A 23,706-nucleotide genomic window follows, 5' to 3' on the forward strand; every position below is an offset into this window, starting at 1 on the left:
TTGGAAATAAGCCAACGTAGCTCAGTGGTCCAGAGCACCTGACCGGACATCAGAAGGTGCGGGTTCTATTCCCGTCGGCGGCATTTATTTTTACTCAGGAGATATTTTCATTTTGTATTGATATTTCAGGAAACTAATTTTTGCTTATAATAATTTGTTATCCTTTGTGCTATGCATAAAACCTTGTCTTATAAACATTAGTTTATCATTAAAAAATAATTTTAAAAAGTTATTTAAATTATATATGAATAAAGATTGTATCAGGAGTATCTATTTAAATACCATAAATAAACATATTTGTACAGTGTGACATCCTAACCATAATGGAATGGAATGCAAAACCATACATAGAAAATAATATAAACAAAAGGACGGTTATTATATTACGTACAAGGTATCGGTGAAGGAATGTGATAATGGTTGTGAGAATGGTCATAGTCAGGAGATTATCAAATGACTTATATAAATATATACCTGAGGCGGATCAAGTTAACAGTCTGAATCATTGACGAGTTCGTTTAAAAGAGAATGAAGGAAGAATTTTGTGCTAGAATAATCTAAATTTAGTTATGTACCTTTATTTTGATGTGAATACCGCACAAGAGTCCCAACTGATCCCAACCGTCCTTTGCCAGTAAGACTACACGGAGAGACATAGATTTTTACCCTCACGATAAATTAACAGCCATTACCAATTTAAGAATGTTTTATTGATTTTGCTTTGCGATACAGAGAATTTTCGTTGTAATGCAAAAATATTTGGATATTTATGAACACGTGTTCCGATAACATCATGATAATATATTCGTAAGACCTACAATCCCGTTTTTAACCGGAATTATCAAATAATTGGAAGAGATTCTTAATACATTAGCATTAGTCATTTTTCTCCGTGTCCCAATTGGATTATATTGTAATGCTGAAGGTAGTGTGGAGAGGAAGTACCTGGCTATTCAGATGTGGCCACCGAACACGGCAAAAGCCATTTAAAGTAAGGTTTTAATTAAATCATTGTCTTACGATACTGAGAGGTTATTCCACTCTGGAACCTACCGCAAATATATCACAAATTATTTTTAATGAATAAATTGTAAAATAACACAAATTAATCGCTACAATTCAGAATTTCAAAAGTTGCTTGTTGTTACCTTAATTATTAATTTATTTAATTCCTTAGTAAGGAGTAGACTTGAAAGTGGGTCGTTGATTTGGAGTCCACACCAGGTAAAGTATTCTCTCATGTTGGAGAGAGTTCAGAAGAAATTCTTGAGATTTCTCTACATGGAGTATGGCTACTACCCGTGGATCTATCCCACTGACTTTCTTTTGGGTATGCTCGGAATGAACTATCTACCGGTCAGGAGGGATGTGCGCATTGCTACACATTTCTTTAGACTGATTCGTGGATGGTTTGAAAACTCAGTCATCATGGAGAGCATTCATTTCTATGTTCCCGATGGTTATCTACGCCACCGACAACATAGACTATTTTATATCCCGGCCTGCAAAACTAACGAGCAATCTTGTTGTTGAACAGAATCAATTCGGATATCGAAATTTTTAGCATCAATGAAGCTTCCTTTAAAAGGCAAGCTCTATTATCACTGGTATAGTTGATATACACACTGTTAATATTAATCTAAGAATTCTTATTACCTACAAAAATATTTTAAAAACGCATTGAAATTAACAATTGAGTAATGTTTTGAAATGAATAAACAGAATTGAATCGAAAAAAAAAATGGGGATGCCATAGTCTCACTGGCTCCAGACGGTTGGGAGCAGTTCTCACTCACTTCTCGCACTCTTGTGCGGTTTCACATTTAAAAACATCACCCTATTAGGAATTCAAATCATTCAATTTCACTTAAAAGTACCTAACGAACTCCACCCCTGATATTTGATAAAAGTACGCCAGTTCCAGTCTAGATCCTTGACATTAACTGCGTTTTTCGTTAAACGACCTTTTTCGATAGGCGCTACTTCGCCGACCTATTCCATAAACCGACTTCTATTAACCCATATTTAGCCGCCCTTCAATCTCGAATAAAAGCTCACCTTAGCTTAAAACCGACACACAACTAAGTTAAACCTATTATTATTTTTTTTAATGATTAACATTTTATGCATAGCACAAAGGATAACAAATTATTATAAGCATTTTTTTTACATAATAAAATAAAGTTTGTTATTTACTGGTGAAAAAATAAAATAAGCAGTAATTGTTGATTGAAGTACTAGTACATTTTGAATTATTTGGCGTGTTTGAAATAAGCCGACGTAGCTCAGTGGTCCAGAGCACCTGACCGGACATCGGAAGGTGCGGGTTCAATTAATCAACGTTCAATTCCGTCGGCGGCATTTATTTTTACTCGGGAGATATTTTCAATTTGTATGGATATTTCAGGCGACTAATTATTGCTTATAATAATTTGAGTTAAACCTTATTTATTTATTTTTTTACCATCAAGTTGGCGAAAGTACTCAGACAGATGTGGGTTCCAATGTATTAGGGAAAGTTTAAACATGATAAGCCTTATAAGATTTAAGTTTTGATCAGATGGTATTCATCTTCATTCCAGTCTTCACTGAAAGTTTCTCCAGAATACTCGTTAATTAAATTAGTACGTGGCTTTCAGAAACCATTAAGTCTGTGGCGAAATGATAAATTTATGATTATTCGTTGGATGATATGAATAATAAAATTATTTAGAGCATAAATTATTATAAATGTTCTTTGTTGAAATTAAATGCTAATCAACACTATAAGGAATGTGTTACATTGGTCAAACTTAAAAACAGTAAATAAAATATTAAAGATATTCTTTATATCTACAATCTTACAATGATAAACCTCGATAAAACATAAATACATACAATATTACAACGATAAACCTCGATAAAACATATATACTTAGGAACAATCTTTCAATGATAAACTTCGATAAAACGTATATACATACAATATTACAATGATAAACCTCGATAAAACATATATACTTAGGTACAATCTTACAATGATAAACTTCGATAAAATAATATATACAACTTACAATGATAAACCTCGATAAAAAGTATTTTTGTTTTTACCATGAATTTGACAAAAATTGACTAAAATGAGAAAAAATATGTTTTGTTTTTACTGCTAATTCATCTATTTTTATTAATAGATTTTTTTTTATATTTATGTCTATTCTTGAATACACATTTTACAAATTATTACAGTGGTATATTGTAGTACAGAGAAAAAGTACAGAAAAAAGGTATAAAAAATAAAGAACATAGGTTGATATATGTAAAACTGTGTGTGGGTGTTGTGGGTGTGATATTGTATGTTACGTGAACACCTCACTAGGAGAACCTGTGCTGAGGTGTTTACGTGTTTGTGATTAAGTGTGACAGGTATTTATGTGTTGTAGTAGAAAGTTTTTTTTTTTTTTCACAGACATAATATATTGAAACATGAAAACACACATTTATATATGCGTGTATGTATTTTTGGATAATTCTTGAAGAACGTGTATAATATTTAATTTTACTTGTCATATTTTGGTTATGTTTGGTTTGGAATTATAATCTTTTGAATAAAGTGAATATCTTGATTTTTTATCCAGGCTACGATATGTTTTTTGAGAAAGTTTGTAGATGTATTTGTAGTCATTAGTTGTTTCAAAGTAATGGGCATACTGTTAAAAAGTTTGGTTGCGTAGTATTGAAAGTGTCTTTGTCCGTGTGTGGTGTGTGTTATCGGAATGTTCAGTGTTTTATTTGTTGATGACCTGGTTTTTATTATGGTTTTTGGTTGATTTGTAATATGAAGATTATTATGGATGAGGTGTAGGAGAGCAGTTTTGGCGTAAAGTTGTCTTAATGACATGACGTCTAGAGTTTTGAAGATTTATTGAACATTCCTCCCCAGGGACTGGAGTCAACCGCGCTAACAACTGAGCCAAATCGCTATTGGAAGGGACCGACATTTATTTCGGATATAATGCTAATGTCATCCAATTTCATAGAAATACGTCTTTGTTCGCTTGTGTATGTGTGATTACCAACAAAGGTTGATGGAATCCATTTTCATGGACAACGAGTATATCTGCCGAGTTTCAGCTCGATCGGATGTCGTGAAGTAGGTTAATTTCCACTTCCAAGATTTGCGTTCATTAATTCATGGAAAAAAAACCGAAATTCAAATACATAATAAAAGTTAACGGTAAAAATGGCTACCGGAGTCGTGTAGTTGGTTGTGGGTGTGTCAGCGCAAACCCGAAATGATTTATGAAAAATAACAGTTTACTCTTTATTTTGAATAATATTAGCATAGCATTTAATTTTGTTAATCAAACAATTGAAAAATATAAATATAAAACGGATATTAGGAAGCTTCGTGGCCATTGATGTAATTTAGTCTATGTTCGTGGCTCGTGAAATTTGATGCGTTACTAGAAATTCTAATAGGGAATTCTCTATGATGCTCGTCGCCTGTCATGTCAGGGAATTTTAATGTTGATTCCTAAGTTGGAGCTTTTCAAAATCTTATATAATTAATTAACAATTTTTCGACAGAGTAGCCTTCTTCAGTTATATGACCGTATTTTAAAAGTCAACATAAATATATTAATGGTAATAAATTCATGTTTTTCCTTTGTCGCTTGATGAAAACACTTAATTATAATAACACGGTAACGTTCTGTGTTAAATTATTTCAAATTATTCGTCACGCTTGTTAGGTTTTCACATGTAGCAAGCACCTCGATTCAACGGTTTCACGTACCACGTTTGCCATTTTCACGGAACTGATGAATTTTAGACCTACAATAGGTATATGGATGTTTCATAGTAAATGAGAGTAATAGAACAAGAAGTACAGAGCAATTTAATTGAGTTTTATGCTTTTTCTCTGTTAATCATAATCAGTCGTATTCCTTAATGATGGCCGTTTTAAACAATCCATTCATGTGAACATAAAATTTCGTTTTATTTCAATATTTTTTGTTTCTGATAGAGCTATAGTAATGCTTCTTTATTACGAAAATTTATATATACCGTATTTAATTTTAAATGCTCGCAGTGACTTAAAAAACTACCTTCCGTAAAGATCAATTATTAAAATCTAATTATTAACTGTTGTGTTAAGTGTATTTCGTTTAATTAGGTTCAACAAAGCTAAAAAAATGTGTTGGCCCATTACTGTGTTGTAAGTTGTAACTGAGTAACCAGATCTTCCACAAGAACGTGGATAAGTTTTGCCTGTGTGGTGTTCTACAAGGGCGTGGATTAGTCCCTTTTGTGTTGTTCCTGAATTGTTTGGTGTTCCACAAGGGTGTTGTTTAGACCCTCTGTTGTATTGGAAATGTGTGGTGAGGTGGTCTACAAGACCGCAGTGAGATGAGGCTTAAAGGAGGCAGTCAACGCCGTTGCTGGGGCCGTCTGCTGTCTAGAAGAATATGGGTAAGAACTGGTGTAACCATTTTATGTGAGGTTATAGGTAATCTAGATAAAAGCATCAAGCGATTTCTGGTATATTGTGTTAAAAGTCAAATAAAATGGTGGTGAAAGGTGTAAAGTTGAGATAAGGTTTGCAGCATTCCTCTCACGATTTCTTTCTTTATTTCGGGTATTTTAATGTGTTGCGACACTTGATTATTTTGGTATTAATGGGTAAAGTTTATTAGCCCATTTTGTCTTGGAGTTCCATAAAATGATTATCAAGCATTTCACAGAAAATCATCAATGTATTAATACAAGCTTTACTAACTTATCGTTAATTGTTTCAGGCGGAACTAGCGGCTGCAGTTAGAAGACGAGCTAGAGGAGATACCAGCGAGGAAGATGAAGACCTGGGCCTACCTAGAAGCCCACCTGCTTCTCCACCCAAGGTAAACCTTATACAAAATTATATAGCTTTTATATTATCATAATATTATCGTGTCTGTGCTTATGATCGTACGAGGAAACCAGTTTTGCGTCAGTTGGAACATCGCAAGCATGTCTCTTTGTAAATTTCTGATCTTACTGAATTATTTATTGCTGTGTTTGTTAGTAGGATTTTTAAGTATTCCGCTTTCCTGCAATGTTGAAAATACTCAGTCACACCTGAAACCTTAAATTATTAATCATAATAATGTTATGACGAGGTTTTCCCGTCGATGGATGTTTAGACATTCATATAATGACAACATGTAGGGATACATAATAATGTCAAGCAGGGCGTAAAACAAAATTAAATAAATATAAATTAAAAATATATCTATACAAAAATAGTTAACGTGTTGATCATGATCGCGTAGTAGGTATATACGTTGTTTTATATTTAGAGTACCTTATTATTTTAGAGCGAATACACATTTTAAATAAGTTAAACAAATTGTTAATTCTTTCGAGTGATAATGAACAAAGAAAAGTAATGACTTCGTCCATAAGGAATTCATCCCATACCAAATATGTTTTTAGTTAAGTATTGTTACATCGTGTTTCCATATCCGATAAAAACATGTTAATTTAAAAAAAATAGTTACCAAAATTTTTTTCTTCATATTGGGAGTAAAAAGCTTCTAGATTATTTTTTTTCCATCCAACGACAATTCATCGAGGTTGACATTGGATGAGAAAAGACGGAAGAGCTTTTTTACTGCCAATTTAAACACGGTAGTTAGTACTTGTGGTCAACAAAAATTTCAGTAATATAATTTGTATTATTATCAAGTCCCTTGAATACATCTCAATCCTCACATCACTTAATCTTCTTCCCCTTATCCTGTTCTGGTTGGAGACCTATCGCTTCGATAATGTATTCAAGGGGCTTGATATTAATATCAAGCCCCTTGAATACATCTCAATCCTCGTATCACTTAATCTTCTTCCCCTTATCCTGTTCTGGTTGGAGACCTATCGCTTCGATAATGCTCTTCCAGGCATCCCTATCTCGATTTACTTCAATGACCTTCGTTCATTGCATACCCAGCTTCTACTGCTGCCCACCCGACGTGTTCCTCCTAGAATTGCCAGTATTTTATGAGGAAATCAGACTTCTGAATTTCTTAGTACATATCCGTCCAAGATACCACATTTCATCTTACATTCAGTCCAATACGATACGATTGTACCAACCCAGCTAAGAGCACTCATGTCCTGGTGAGACCGGAACACCAGGGGGCACTGATGATTTAGTACATGCAACATAAACACTCTATATTCCCTTTACACCTCATATTCGCCCGCACTTGGAACACTGTACACCAATCTGGACTCCTTTATACCAAGCCCATATTGAAAGAATAGAAAGTATTAAAAAAATGTTTTAAACACATAACTTATAAACTAAACTTACACTTCTCAGATTATACCGAATCCATTAAATTTCATAATTTTAACTCCCTCCAAACACGACGTCTAATTTTTGATCAAATCTTATTGTTTAAAATCCTAAATAATGGTCTGGACTCACCAGTACTAACCAATTTAATAAATCTTCATATTCCGTCTAGATCAACCCGACAATCTGATTTATTTTATTTACCCTCGTGTACAACAAATATTCGAAAAAAAATCCCCAATTCCTCGTATATGTGCACAATATAATACAAAATTTTACAGCATTGACATTTTTGGTAAAAACTTAAAGAAATATCGATATGAAGTAATGCGTACGATCGATTATTAATATGAGAGTATGGAATGTATCGGGAGCATCTCCTATCCTCTTCCTATTTTCCTCTTCCTCTCCCCTTCCTTTAATACAAAATTAATTTTAAGTTATTAAAACTTAATTCCAATGAACTTTAGCACAAGAAACTTCTGTGGCTTGACTTCAGTTAACTTGTATATTTATCATTGTATATTACGTAAAAGCTGTTTGTTTCTTACAAATAAAAATAAATATACACGTGCTCTGAGAATGGGAAGGAGGTTGAAGTTTAATCGAACGGTATACATGGCAACTTAATACATAAGCCAATATCGGAATTTTTGGTTTCGCAGGAATAAAGGAATTGATTGAGCGTTGTATGTTTTTCTTTCTTAATGACGTCCATCTTCTTGCCACTTCTCAGTTCTTCTCAAATCTTCTTGTCTGTTTTTGGCTCTTCTTGCCTTTGATTGGGTCTTCTTGTCTCTTCCTGTCTTTTCTTGTTTCTTCTTGGCTCTTCTTGACTCTTCTTGGCTTCGCTTGTCTCTCCTTGCCTTCCTCGCGTAGTTAATCGACCAGTATGCATGGTATTCTAATAAGTCGATACTGGAACTTAAGATGTGCACGAATAAAGGAATTGATTGAGCGTTGGTACCTCGCTTCCCGATGATGGTACCAGTAAATTAATTAATTATTGGCCTACTATTAACATTTCCAAATCACAAGTTTGCTCTAGTTTAATAATGTTGAACTTCACGAACAATCTGATGTTGCAATATCAATTAACATTTCATAGTATTACAATATCCCACTACTCGATAACCTAACTCTTGATTTTTCTTCAGCCCGTACCGTCCGCCTCCGCGCTTGAACTGACCATCTTTATAATGTACCGGTTTGATTTTATTATCACCGTAAGAATAAGCTATAAATACAGTACAATCGGCTTGCAATAAATTGTATTCATTCCCGTTAGTGCGTTGATATCATCTGTTAGGTTGAATCTCTCAACCAGTTATAATTTGAATTAAAAAATATTTATTCTTTTTTTAATTACTTTTGTATTTTAGTTATGCCTAGTTCACACGAGAACGGGACAACTTTGTATTGTCCCAGCTCCGCCCTTATTTTCCAGTATAATATTATATACTATTTTAAGTTTGGAGGACAGGACAATGGGCCAAAACTTTATTCTAGAGATAGACGGGCAGGCTATCTCCGCAGGACGTCAGTGTCTTACCCCCCACAAACACGCGCATGACCGCATAATCCGCGTGTCGTTAGGACAATAGCCAGTCGCTCCCGCGCTTTTATTCTGCCGAAAATGTCACATAAATGGTAGAGATTACTACATTGTTAACCATATATATCCAATACTAATGCTAATGGCGCATCGATTGTACCAATTATGATAGGGATAAAGAGTGCAGCGAAAACACAGTGGAAGCAATTATTACAAGCTATAGAAATACCGGGATTCTCTTCAAAATAATAAGATAATATATAATAATAAGTATTTTCGCGTTGCATTTTTGATGAAACGAGGCTTAATAGCAATTCAAAGTGCCGTGGTGATATTCTCATACATAATTTATACTCCTGAGGATAGTTGCAGACAATCCTGCCCCCCATACAATTCCTAATCCACAGTTTTTTTGTTTTATTATTTAGTTCGTTCTCCAACCATTCAAACTTAATCATATTTTTCAGAAAGTCGCTTGTAACGCGCGTTATAGTGTATACAGTGTTTCGCGTTTGAACAACGTCAGAATTGTTGTATTGTCTTATGCATTGTCCTCGTGTGAACTCGGCATTTTAGATCTTTCCTTGTAGATATATCTCGTTCAGATGCCAACAAACTACAAAGCAATCACACGAGTTTATTTCATAGAAAACAATCTTTCTCAAGATATTGATTGATATTATTATTTGAAGGTATGATTAATTATTTAATTGGTGTTAAAAAAAAAATTACAGATTTTTACGTGTCTGAAAAATTTTCGTGTTCAATCAGTATTGAATGTTTCGGTTTTTTCGTGTGTCCTGCGTAACTGCGAACTCGGATTTGCTCAGAATTTAAGTTTTTAGTTTAGATTAGTGATGTTTGAAAAATTGTAACTGTTGGTGTGAAGAATTGAAACAAGCGATAAAGTACCTACCTATAATAGCTATTTAGAATATTATTTTATTCCCCTTTTCAAAAATTGTTACTAATTTGTCAAGAATTCAGACAATCCTGTGATTTTTCATTGGTCTACGTTCGTGAATGAAATGATATCCGTTGAAAGAAAATACATGATAAAACTGTGCGCCGAACCACTCATTTTCCATTTTGTTTTTTATGGTGCTTGACAGCTGTATCTACTTCCGAAGGCACTGTCGACGAAGGCTAAACAGCTGTCACGAGTAAAATGAAATAGGTATATCGAGTACATATAACATATTGGTAAATTAATAATTGAAATAATTTAAATTAGAATTGACTAAAATTTCCGTAAAACATATGCTAAAGATTCAGATGAGGACGGGTTAAATAGTGGTTTACATAATAATAATAATAACATGGCATTTATATAGCGCATTTTAGCGTCACTGCACTTCAAGTGCGCTTTACTATAACAAACATAAAAACGGTAATTTAGTATTAGTGGTCATGTTCTTAAAATTATTCCTACAGTGTGCCTTGATCTAATATTATAACACTAAATATACTGTTTATACAAAGTGATGACAAAACTTAGAATAACAATAACAGCAAGAGACAACAAAACAAGAATATTAAAACGTTTGTGCTAAAAAATGAGAATCTTCTAAACAGACATTTTAAAAGGTAGGTACAAGAAGGCAACCGAAACCAAACAATTACCGGAAGTTTTAGAATATGGCTTACTATAAAATATTGAAAAGATGTTAAGATTTTTACCCTGAACATACACTTCCAGTATTACGCTACAAAACTTTTTAATTGTATGCCCATCACTCTGAAACTACTACTAATGGGAAATACATACACAAACATTCACAAAAAACTGATCACAGCCTGGATCAAAAAACAAGATATCCATTTTATACAAAACATTATAACACCAAACCAAACATAATCATGGATGAATGTGTATGTATGTATGTATACATGTGTTTACTTATATGTGTGTATGCATGCATATATGTGTATTTATGTATGTATGTGTATACATGGGTGTATGTATATATGTGCATATAAATAAATATTTTTTTTCCTTTTTCTTTAAATAACAATGTACAATAACCATTAAAAAAAATTAAATTCCCAACTTACACTTATATAAAAAAATTTAACCGATACACATAAATACATGTACCATTTAATCATAACCACGTAAACACCTCAGCACAGGTTCTCCCAGTGAGGTGTTCACGAAACATATAACTCTACCCACCTACTCACCTACTCAAACCTACCTCACAACCAGCATAAAAAAAATAAAAAAAACATATTAACAACAGTTCTAAATTTATGTATTATATACAAATGTAAATATTTGGTAGACACTGTAATGTATGTATAGAAATAAATAAATAAAATAATAATTTATGAATGGTAAGATTCTTTAAATAATTTTCTTTTTAAAGCCCGTTTAAATTCAGCCAAATTCTGGAGATTAGTAAGAGCTGAGGGAAGTCTATTCCAGATGAGCGGGCCTGCTACACGAAAAGAGCAATCATAGTAAACGTCGTTAGTACAATAATTATTAATAATTATTTTCTTTGTTTAACTGGAATTTCGTGCTATAATAATAAAGACGAACAAATCCAGTTTTGTGTTACTTTCCATATATGCAAATTTAAAAACGAAACTTGTTCCGTATTGCATCTGTGTGTCAATTTTATCGTCAATGCGAATTTTTTTTTTTTTTTTCTTTATTCATGAAATATTAATGTGTACAGTTTTTACATGCTTTTCGACTACCACACTAGACACACGCCCGTATTATGGTAGTCGAAATTTATATACATAGGTTTATATAATTATATAAATGTAATATTTGATAACTTGTTAATCTAAGTATTTTTTTTTTTACATGCAATGTATGTGTATAATAGGTGACACTTTTACTGGTTCCCAGTTCAGTAGATTGCTCAAGTGTACATCAACCGTATTTTAAACTGTTGATATTAATGAGATAAAATGAACACAATCAGCAAATAAATAGGTTACTTTACTTGTTAAAATAATGAAAATAAAGTAGAAATTATGAAAATTATGAAAATAATTAAATCGGATATCTACGTTTTGGATCTGAATTTAAATAAAATATGCGACCATTTAGTTCATGTAGTAGCCCTGATGAAGCTTGAGATAAGCGAAACCTGGTTGGCTGTCAGTTATTAATTCAATAAAAGAGTGGTGTTTTTTCATTTAATATATAATGTCACTGTAGGTGAGTGTCAAAAGGTGGCTAATCAGACCTGGCCACCAAACACAGATAAAGCCATTTCCAGCAACTTTTAGATTAAAAAATGATAAAATAATTAGTTAGGATAGCTTGTTTTGAGTGAGGTTAGGTTAGGTTAGGTTTAGTTTTGTTGTTTGTTATTTCTATTCACTTGTCTTCAGCAGTGGCGGTTTTCTCTAAAGTGCGTTTGTGCGGCGAACCCCCATTAAAAAGATGAGAAAATAAAACAAACTTGTTTTATAATAATATAAGCACATTATAGATAGCACGCTATTAAAATTTCGCCTTCAAAACCCGCGCCACCGAAAAAATACGATACCTATTCCAAGTTTGTACGAGTTGAAATCCGCGCCAAACTCTTCATACAAAAGAATCTTATCCGGTACAGACCCTATGACGGTGACATATACCAAATTTGGTCTTTCTTTGCAAAATTAAGACAAAGTGTGTGCGTCGAACACGCGTTATGATATCACGTGACCTCCGAACATTGACGAATGTAACCGAAGAAACCCGAGAACTTCGCGGACTGACCGGCCGACGTTTGACCTTTGAACCATAGGGATGCAAGTTAAGTGTTATTTTTTATGTTATATTATGGTATTTAACTTTGTAGTCATTTTTGTACATATTTTTTTTCTTTTTTCTGCATTTCTCCAACCGTTTGCTTATGGCATTTGTAAATCTACTACCTATTGAAGTAGACCGATTTTGATTTCTGTTTTCGTATTTTTTTTGCAAAAAGTCGGCGCATGGATTTTTTGTATAAGTGAAAAAAAACTAAATTTATTTCGTGCCACCTTTATTTGTTTTTTTTTATGTTTTAAAATATCTATTATATATTCTACGAAATTATTCTTCTCGAAAAAACAATAATAATTAGCAACATACATTGAGTGCCATAAAAACATTAAACAATTTAATTCCTATAAAACTTTTCTCATTATCTAATAATTGTGTCTAGTGCAAAGTGATTTAAAAACAATAATATGTAGGTACCCCTCCCACTAACTTTATTTAAGTTGTGTGACTGCTGCCGTATTCGACTATTTGACGAAGGACAACAGTAAGTAAATTTTAATTAGATATGTTTATCTTCTTTTGAATTTCTGAACCCCCTGTTCAAAAGACCACGAACCGCCACTGGTCTTCAGTGTGGTTTTCATATAATACATTTAATTTCAAATTGAAATCTTAAACAACAAAATCTCAACTTATTTACTATATTTTATCGAAATAATTACATGTTTCTTGGTTGCCTAAACTAATAATGTTTAGTTTATACAGAAAAACATAAATAATTAATAAAATAAAAACATCAAAAGAAAGTGGAGTTGACAGAAAAAAACGCAGATTTAAAGTATGTAGATAATGGAAACTAAGTACCAACATAAAAATAATACATACTTGCTTCATAAAATATTGTTGAACAAAATAAAGAAAGAAAAACAACACAATGAAAATGAGAAAATTACTTAAATTTATTACTAATACACAGCAGGGGTAGAGGGTTCGTAATTAACAATTTGATTTTTTTTCCAATATGCATTGCATTTAGTAAATTGACCTGAGTAAACGAAGGAGCCTAATTAATATTTTCCAAATGCATTTAGTAAATTGACCTGAGTAAGCGAAGGAGCCTAATTAGTATTTTCCAATATGCATTTAGTAAATTGACCTGAGTAAGCGAAGGAGCCTAATTAGTATTTTCCAATATGCATTTAGTAAATTGACCTGAGTAAGCGAAGGAGCCTAATTAGTATTTTCCAATATGCATTTAGTAAATTGACCTGAGTAAACGAAGGAGCCTAATTAGTATTTTCCAATATGCATTTAGTAAATTGATCTGAGTAAGCGAAGGAGCCTAATTAGTATTTTCCAATATGCATTTAGTAAATTGACCTGAGTAAGCGAAGGAGCCTAATTAGTATTTTCCAATATGCATTTAGTAAATTGACCCGAGTAAGCGAAGGCGCCTAATTAGTATTATCCAATATGCATTTAGTTAATTGATTTGAGTAAACGAAGGAGCCTAATTAGTATTTTTCTATTTATGTTTTTTTCTCATGTTTTGATTACGTGCACCATATTGTGAAATTGATGCACGCTGTGCTGTAAAATCTAAAAGAATATAAACATACTTCTTTTGTAATAAGTATGTAATCCATCAAATGTTAATTATCTTTCTCAAAAGCAATATCTTATCTATTTGGAGAGTCCGCCCACACTTTTACCAAATAATTTCAAATACTTTTATACCTACTTTCCCATAATTTTTATCAATAAATGATAATATTGTTTTCATTATTTATCTAAATCTCCCACACAAATGGTTCACCAAAATATGGAAATAACAAATACCCACACAAAATTTCAAAATCAATAAAAGACAAACATTCCCGGATTACGAATAACCTCTTATACTTCTTTTAATTCATCAATTATTTTATTAATTAAATTAAACAAACATGTTCAAAATACTTTTTTGAAATCGTGCACAAATAAATAATTCAATCGTTACCTGTACTTGGATACAATAATAATTATTAAGAAATATTGATTTTTTTCCAGACGTTTTATTGGTGTTTATATTAATTGATAACGTAAATAATAAATGAATAGTTACGGTTTTTTGTCATTCGGCTCCATATTATACATGTCATATTATGTTTTGAACGGTACGGCAGCGCCACGCGGCAATATTCAGCGTTTCGGTTTAGCCAAGAAGTAAACCTCGTGTTTGAAAATTTATGATTTTGCTTCGAGCTTTTGTCGACAGGTGCTGCCGTATGCCTTTTTTCATATTAATTTAATTTTATTACCAAGTTATATTTTTCTGTCTTATAACAAATATCCTCTCCACCACAAAACGGAGGTTATCAAAAATATCCAAATAAATTAACCTCTTCTCACTAAAAACACGTTAACGGTGAGTTCTGTCGTCATGAAATTAGCACATATTTTTCATTTCTTATTTCGATATATTCACACAAATATTATCAGAATGCAACGTCATTTTCATCACGGGCTTTATAAAGCAGATTGATACAAACCAGACGAGAGGTCATAAAACTGTTTGTTTCCAAAGACATAAAAATTTATAGACTTTCTTTAACATGAAAACTAGGTATCATTTCGACGAGCTGGAAACAAACCACGTGACCATATTTTTGGCATTAGAAGGGTTGGATAATGCTTTGAATATAATATGACATCAGTCGTACAACAACCATCGAAGAGTGCACATTGAAATAATCAGACCATGCGCAGAATGCTCAAAAAATTGAAAATAAGTAAAGGATAAAGTGTTTTTGATGTGTTCATCTGTAAAATGAAATTTTCTGCAAAACCTTTTCAAGTTTTATCGGATCCTTTGCACAAACGCGTTTTCAATATTTTCAAGCAAACGTTTCCTTTCATATGCCCTATCTCAAACACTCCAATATAATATTTCTATGTTTTCGTTCCACCTCGCTGCCTTTAATATAATATGCCTCCTAAGAGGTTGCTGTAAAAGTTTTACATCCCCTGTATGCCAGGGATGGCAAACCTATCCCTTAAAGTGTGATATATTTTAGTATAATATGATTCCATTCCACTGTTGATCCCCCGGACAGTTGAACTCCGGACAGTTGAACCTCCGGACAGTTGATCCCCCGGACAGTTGAACTCCGGACAGTTGATCCCCCGGACAGTTATTCCCCCGGACAGTTGAACTCCGGACAGTTGAACCTCCGGACAGTTGATCCCCTGGAAAGTTATTCCCCCGGACAGTTGAACTCCGGACAGTTGATCCTCCGGACAGTTGAACTCCGGACAGTTGAACCTCCGGACAGTTGATCCCCCGGACAGTTGAACTCCGGACAGTTGATCCCCCGGACAGTTATTCCCCCGGACAGTTGAACTCCGGACAGTTGAACCTCCGGACAGTTGATCCCCCGGACAGTTATTCCCCCGGACAGTTGAACTCCGGACAGTTGATCCCCCGGACAGTTATTCCCCCGGACAGTTGAACTCCTGACAGTTGATCCCCCGGACAGTTGAACCTCCGGACAGTTGTTCCCCCGGACAGTTGAACTCCGGACAGTTGTTCCCCCGGACAGTTATTCCCCCGGACAGTTGAACCTCCGGACAGTTGATCCCCCGGACAGTTATTCCCCCGGACAGTTGAACTCCGGACAGTTGATCCCCCGGACAGTTATTCCCCCGGACAGTTGAACCTCCGGACAGTTGATCCCCCGGACAGTTGTACTCCGGACAGTTGATCCCCCGGACAGTTGAACTCCGGACAGTTGATCCCCCGGACAGTTATTCCCCCGGACAGTTGAACTCCGGACAGTTGATCACCCGGACAGTTGAACTCCGGACAGTTGATCCCCCGGACAGTTATTCCCCCGGACAGTTGAACTCCGGACAGTTGAACCTCCGGACAGTTGATCCCCCGGACAGTTATTCCCCCGGACAGTTGAACTCCGGACAGTTGATCCCCCGGACAGTTATTCCCCCGGACAGTTGAACCTCCGGACAGTTGATCCCCCGGACAGTTGTACTCCGGACAGTTGATCCCCCGGACAGTTGAACTCCGGACAGTGAACTCCGGACAGTTGATCCCCCGGACAGTTATTCCCCCGGACAGTTGAACCTCCGGACAGTTGATCCCCCGGACAGTTATTCCCCCGGACAGTTGAACCTCCGGACAGTTGATCCCCCGGACAGTTATTCCCCCGGACAGTTATTCCCCCGGACAGTTGAACCTCCGGACAGTTGATCCCCCGGACAGTTGAACTCCGGACAGTTGAACCTCCGGACAGTTGATCCCCCGGACAGTTGATACCTCTACCAGTTGATCCCTAGGACCCGACTCATTCCCTAAAGGTTCATTCTTCTGTACATCTTCATCGTAAAGTAAGTATGCAGAGAGGATATACGGCCGTATAAAAAAAATTGGATATTGGATTTCCACTCGTACTTAGTTATAGTATATGTAAGAGATATAGCGTATTTCCCTAAACAGACTGCGTATATAAGTACGTGATATTTTGTTATTTTGCCGTATATTCTCATTGCGTACTCCTTCGAAGACATGGCATTATCAAGAAGTCTGCAAATATAAGTATAACGACTGCTGTTGTACGGCCGTATATCCTCTCTGCTTACTTATTTTACCAATGAGGACGTACGGAAGAAATAATCCTTTAGGGGATCAACTGTCAAGAGGGATCAAATGTCGGCGTGCCAACTGTCAGGGGATCAACTGTCGGGGGGTCAACTGTCACCTGTAATATTATGTATTCCCAATTCTTTATATATATATAAACATATATAAAAATTTTAGAGCATAGTAAAAAAAAAACCTATCAATGGAATATCATATACCTAATTACTTTTCAACTCATTATCGGAATATCTTAAAATATTATCATATATTTACTTTTCAACTCAGTATCTGAATATCATCAAAATTTATAATATATTCACTTTTCAACTCAGTATCTATCTATAAAAGTTATCATATATTTACTTTTCAACCCAGTATCTGAATATCTTGAAAATTTATCATATATTTTCTTTTCAACCCAGTATCTAAATATCTTGAAAATTTATCATATATTTTCTTTTCAACCCAGTATCTAAATATCTTGAAAATTTATCGTATATTTTCTTTTCAACCCAGTATCTGAATATCTTGAAAATTTATCATATATTTTCTTTTCAACCCAGTATCTGAATATCATCAAAATTTATAATATATTCACTTTTCAACTCAGTATCTATCTATAAAATTTATCATATATTTTCTTTTCAACCCAGTATCTAAATATCTTGAAAATTTATCATATATTTTCTTTTCAACCCAGTATCTAAATATCTTGAAAATTTATCGTATATTTTCTTTTCAACCCAGTATCTGAATATCTTGAAAATTTATCATATATTTTCTTTTCAACCCAGTATCTGAATATCTTGAAAATTTTTCATAAATTTTTGCTTAAAGCTTAGTGTTCAAGGGAATTATGTTATATGTCGGCATAAATTCGGAATATAGGTTGACTCTCCCTGTACTATAACCTTCTTTATAGCTTTTGTAAACCGCACTTACAATATGAGTGCATCCAACGTACCTACACCCTGAAATTTTATTAGAAAATCCACCCTCGAAGCTTTCGTTGCTGTATACAACATTAATATTATATTTTTACCTGCAGTTTTAAACGAATTCATCCGGAAGTTTAAAAAAAATGTTAATACCGCACTAAAGTACCAACTGCTCCCAATTGCCTGGTGCCAGTAGGACTATGGCATCCTCATGTTGTGAGGTTTTAATGTGGGGAGGGGAAGGAGGTGGACAAGATGAATGTTGAAAAGTACCCTACTATTCAGATCTGGTTAGCAAACACGGCTACAGCCATTTCAAGCAAGTATTATGTAAGCGACCTCCATTTTTTTTAACATTAGTTCCATACAGGAGGCCCCGAGGAAAATAATTTCCCTTAGGGCCGTTATCATCTTAAAGGCTGCTGTGTGGAGGGTCTTTTTGAGGAAAGGAAGTTCTGGGAAGGAAAAAGGTATGAGAGTTGGGTTGGAATCTGAGGGTCAGTGTGTCCAGAAGTGACGGATATGAATCCATTCCTTCAATTGCAGTGCAAGGCGATGGGTCGAGAGAATCCGGCCGGTGAGATCAAAAGGCTTCACTCAGCCAGTCTCTCTCGATCCTGCCCGCCACGGGGAGACCTCACCCCCATGAACCCGGGGACCCCTGCTAAGTCACCAAACGTAGCGAACCACTTGGGTTGACCTATGGCAGAGGTGTTGGTTATCTAATAAATGGTTCCCGCGGGGGCGTTACCCATACTCGCCTCCCAATTTGTCAGTTTTGAGGTTTTTGGAAAAGGTTCAAATATCAGGGAACATATTTTTAAACTTGGTTTTGTGCACAGTAAAATTGTGGTATTAGAATAATTATCAAAAATATTTCGGGTGAGAATGGGTTAAGTTAACTACACGACTTAGGTGTGTTTTTACCCTCTGGTATTCACGTTTCCAAAAGATTCCTGAAGCCTGCAGGCGAATGCAGCACTTTTATTTCGTGGGAATTTTTAAAACATTGCTGCATTTTTTTGTTAAATTAATGAGTCTATGTTTTGTGTGAACCGAATCCTTTTGCAACATACGGTGTGGTGTTTTTTCTTCTTATTTACATGAAATACTATGCTATGTAATGGTGTTCAGATTCAATGGAAAGCTACACATCGTGATTAAAAATCGAAATTATGACTTATGACATGGGATTTTTTGACGCGCCTTTTCACAGATAAAATGAACAAAATCGAAAGTGACAAAACAACAAGCCAGAATAATAGTGAGAGACGTTATTTCCTTTCCAAGCGAATAAAATATATTTTAATATGCAAGCAGCATATTTTATGGTTCAAAATATCATAAAATCGAGGTAAGTGCGGCGAGCTCCTAGCAAATCCAAGTTCGACATACTAAGGGTTAAGGCTGTGTTTTGTTAAAACTGAATGAGGTCAATGTACTTACTACTTACCTAAGTACCTACTACATACCTAGATCACCGGATTCTCATTCTTATTTCCTTCCGCTCACTAGAGTCGCAATATTGTATTGTAGACTGTAATCAATATTTGACACAATTATTGTAGTGATCAACAGTTAAAATTGGATAGGATTGGTCTTTTCCATAGACATATGAATATTAGTAGACCTGCCCTAAGTGATTAAAAGCGTATTATTCCCCACTCCCCATACCGGTTCCATTGGAGCCGGCTGGGCTCGCGTATGGCTTCCCGTGAATCTTGAGAATGTGACGTCATCATTCTTGTTCGAAGTAGCGTCGAGCTATGGTCGAGGCATTTTATGAAATAACACGGCAAAATAGTGGCTTGTGCTATGAAAACTTGTAAAAATAGATGTGAAAAAGAGAATAAACCCAATTGTCGTATTACATTCCATATGTAAGCATCATTTTAAGCTTATTCACATCGTATAATATGAATCAGTTGTAGAAACATATACTATCACATCGAGATACATCTGGTCGAATGTAGCGATTCTCAAGTGTGCGCATCGTTGTTACTGGGAAGTAAATTATGAACACTTATAAAAGTGTCTTAACTAAATACGTAAACAAAATATTCGACTCTGAAAATAGAAGAATTTTTTTTTTGCCGAATTTGGACTTCGCAAATTTGTTCATAACGTGGCGAGTAATTTGCGCTCCCATGTAAAAATGTCTATTCATTCAAAAGCAGGTTTTACTTTTAAGAACTAAATGGTGATATTATAATGCGAGATGCCTATATACTGTCAGATTGATTTATTGACGAATCACAGTCAGCTTTACCCCCTTCGTTCTTCAACAGTTGATTTTACCCCTCACCTTTAATTTCTAGTCTATATATTCATATGTCTGTGGTCTTTTCGATCGTTTTGAACTTGAGGGTCACTGCTTGGTCGTCACTGCACAAGCTTCTGTGATACACTCGAATTAAATGCACTAAAGGAACATGTTCAGTACGCCGGTTTTCTTAACAGACTGGTCATGTATAAATAAATTGGTTCAAATGTCACTGAAGTTGGTACTCCACACTGTCAGACAGGGACAGGTAATTTGATGGAGGAATGCAGGAACATGTGTCACATTAAAAACACACAACATTAACCTATTGGGCCGCGATAGTTCCAATGGAACTGTGAAATAAATTCTTGTGTTGTTTTACAAATTTACTATATTACATAGGTATGTACTCTATTTATACCTGCAGAATTTGCGTGTGCCATGTGTAATTTTTTTTTACTTTGACGAACTCTAAAACGTCCTCAAGACGATGCCATACGTAGTAATGCAAAATCATGTTAATATATTATAATAAAACAAATAAAAAACTTTATTCCACTTAATTTTATTTTGACCGTAACCGGTTTCAGCTCGTCAAAGCCATCTTCAGACTGGTACACAAAATTCTTAGTCTACGGTTTATATACACAACATATGGGGGAGGGGGGAGAGGGGTAGTTTATAGGGTTTTAATCAATTTTATTTGTTACTAAGTCGTTTAAGATTGTCGAATTTCTAAATATTTGGTAAATCCAGAAAATTATTTAGAAATTCGACAAATATTTAGAAATTCGACAATCTTAAACGACTTAGTAACAAATAAAATTGATTAAAACCCTATAAACTACCCCTCTCCCCCCTCCCCCATATGTTGTGTATATAAACCGTAGACTAAGAATTTTGTGTACCAGTCTGAAGATGGCTTTGACGAGCTGAAACCGGTTACGGTCAAAATAAAATTAAGTGGAATAAAGTTTTTTATTTGTTTTATTATAATATATTATAATGGAATTCCACCACGAATTATCGGTCTCAAAAATAGAAATAGCAAAATCATGTGTTTTTGGTTTGAAAATTTGGTCGCCTAGAAATGTTTCAGATGCTTTAATTAAATACTGCGAGTAGAATACATCTTGGCCTTTGAAATAATGGAGTATTTTTTAGATAAGTCTTTTTATAAGCCCAGAAAAAAATAATGTATAGGCCTATGAAAACTGCTTTAAAGTTCAAAATCTCCTACTTACGAACCCATTTTCGGTTATGATTTTATTGTATAATGTGGCAAATTAAGTTATTTATAAAATGATCGGAAAAAAATTTAATATTTATGCCTGAACATCCACAAAATAAAATAAAAGGCACTTTTTGGCCATGTTTTTTTCATGCATAAATCAAAACAGGCGGATGGTGTTAAGCGGGAATTTAAACCTTATCGCCATCTACGTAAGGGTTGTTATTGATAGCGGCTAAATTTAAAATATTACACGACGTAGTGCATCGCCTTAACGTTTATTTTTACAAAACAGCGCTATATAGGCACCTAAAGAATATTGTTTATTAGGTATTAACATAATCCTCTGTTCGATTTGGTCACGCTATTATATCCTTCTTTCTCTTTGCACGACTTTCCCCGACCTAATTCTTTCTTCTTCTATTTCTTCCATCTGTAGTAAGACAATAAAATTGAGAAAATGGACCAATTTCGGCTAAATTACTACAGTCATCGTTTTGCTACTATGACGCCATCGACTTTTTAAAAAAAATTCTGTACAAATTGCAAATAATAAATTGGAGAAGAATGTGGATTTTATAGTGTTCAATGTTCATTCTTTATATTCTCATCGTCGTCAGTTTTCATTTTGAATAAATTCACACGATCGAAAAATCCGCATTGTGTTTTTAACGGAGGATTTTTCCGCCTTATGTTGTGAAGCAGGGGTGAGTAACATTTTTGAATTATGTTTCAACTTGATTTATTCGAAAAAAAAATAGATATACTTATGTTGGGACTATGGACATATAAATTTTGTTTAGTTAGTCGTATTTCATTTTATTTTAATGCAAAGAGTTTTTATCCTAATATTATAATTTCTCAAAAAATAAAGCATGATTTTTGACATAGTAATCAACCTCACTAAAGGTAATCAGTACATTTTTTTAATCATTAGACGCCAAAGTAGATGATCACTGCGATCAATAATATTCGAATGATTATTATTTTTATGTAGCGCCATTTTTATGAAAAACAATCTTAAGGGCCATGTGTTTGGACTGTAAGATGTTAGGTATTATCAGCACCTTGGCGCCTTGGCAATTCGGCGCCCGGAATGGACTGCTCCATTTGCGTCCGCATAGAGCCGGCCCTGCATACGTAAACAATAAGATTCTTTCGGAGAATTTGAACAATTTATCAAATTTCAACGATCATTTTCGGGTTCTGTGAAAGTCCTATTCAAGTTCTGTTATTATATCATGGTAGGCTAGTTGCTTGACAGAACTGAAATAATAACAAATTCTTTTACAGAATTTGAAAATTAATTTTGAAATTTGAAGAATCGTTCAAATTCTCCGATACAACCCATCCTAAATATTACAAGAATGAAAACAACATTTTGCATGAGTGGCCAGTTGGGCATTTTAAAAATGTATTGTAACAATATTTTAACCACATCCTTTTATGTTTTATGTTTATACGAGATATGAAGCGAATAAAAATGTTAAATTTATTCTTAAAAATCTCACTGAAAATATGTATGAATATTTAACATATAAATAAAATAATAACGAACTTAAGAAGACATCCTCCACACACACAAGACTAGCTTTATTATGGTAGTACATGTGAAATGATTACTATGTACATTGTAACAGGTTTTCTGTAAATTTTGTAACATTATTATTTTTTAACAAACACAAAAATATTATAACCAGAAAAAAAAAATTACATCAGCAACTTAAAACATGTTTGTACGTGACTCGATGGTTTCCTATCCCCGCTTTAATAATTTTCGTAGCTTACTCTGCGATTTTTTTCTATCGAGGAAATTTCATACAATTAACGTTTTGGTAACAAATGTATAAATGTATTCTTCAAAAATAATGTTTTTGTTTGGAATTTAAAACCTTAAAGAGTTAACGAGAAACTTGTTATAAATCGGTAGAAATTGGGTATGCGGGGCTTAATGATGCCGCGCTTTGTTCAAAAGGAAAAGCTCTGTAAAATAGTATGATTACATTAGCATTAATAAAATAATTTATATCAAGTACAACTATAAGTAATATAC

General features: G+C 34.1%; 1 protein-coding gene across 1 annotated transcript in view; it reads left to right on the plus strand.

The window, feature by feature from the left end:
- Positions 1-23,706, plus strand: part of LOC149413553 (uncharacterized) — a 270,073-nt gene that overhangs the window by 136,807 nt on the left and 109,560 nt on the right. Inside the window, exon 3 of the mRNA XM_089644423.1 lies at positions 5,778-5,879. Coding sequence (XP_089500549.1) covers positions 5,778-5,879 — 102 coding nt within the window. The remainder of the gene's footprint in view (positions 1-5,777; positions 5,880-23,706) is intronic.

Source organism: Hesperophylax consimilis, chromosome 21 (assembly GCF_061612785.1).
Source record: "Hesperophylax consimilis isolate HC1 chromosome 21, BYU_Hcon_1.0, whole genome shotgun sequence".
Classification (NCBI taxonomy): Eukaryota; Metazoa; Arthropoda; class Insecta; order Trichoptera; family Limnephilidae; genus Hesperophylax; species Hesperophylax consimilis.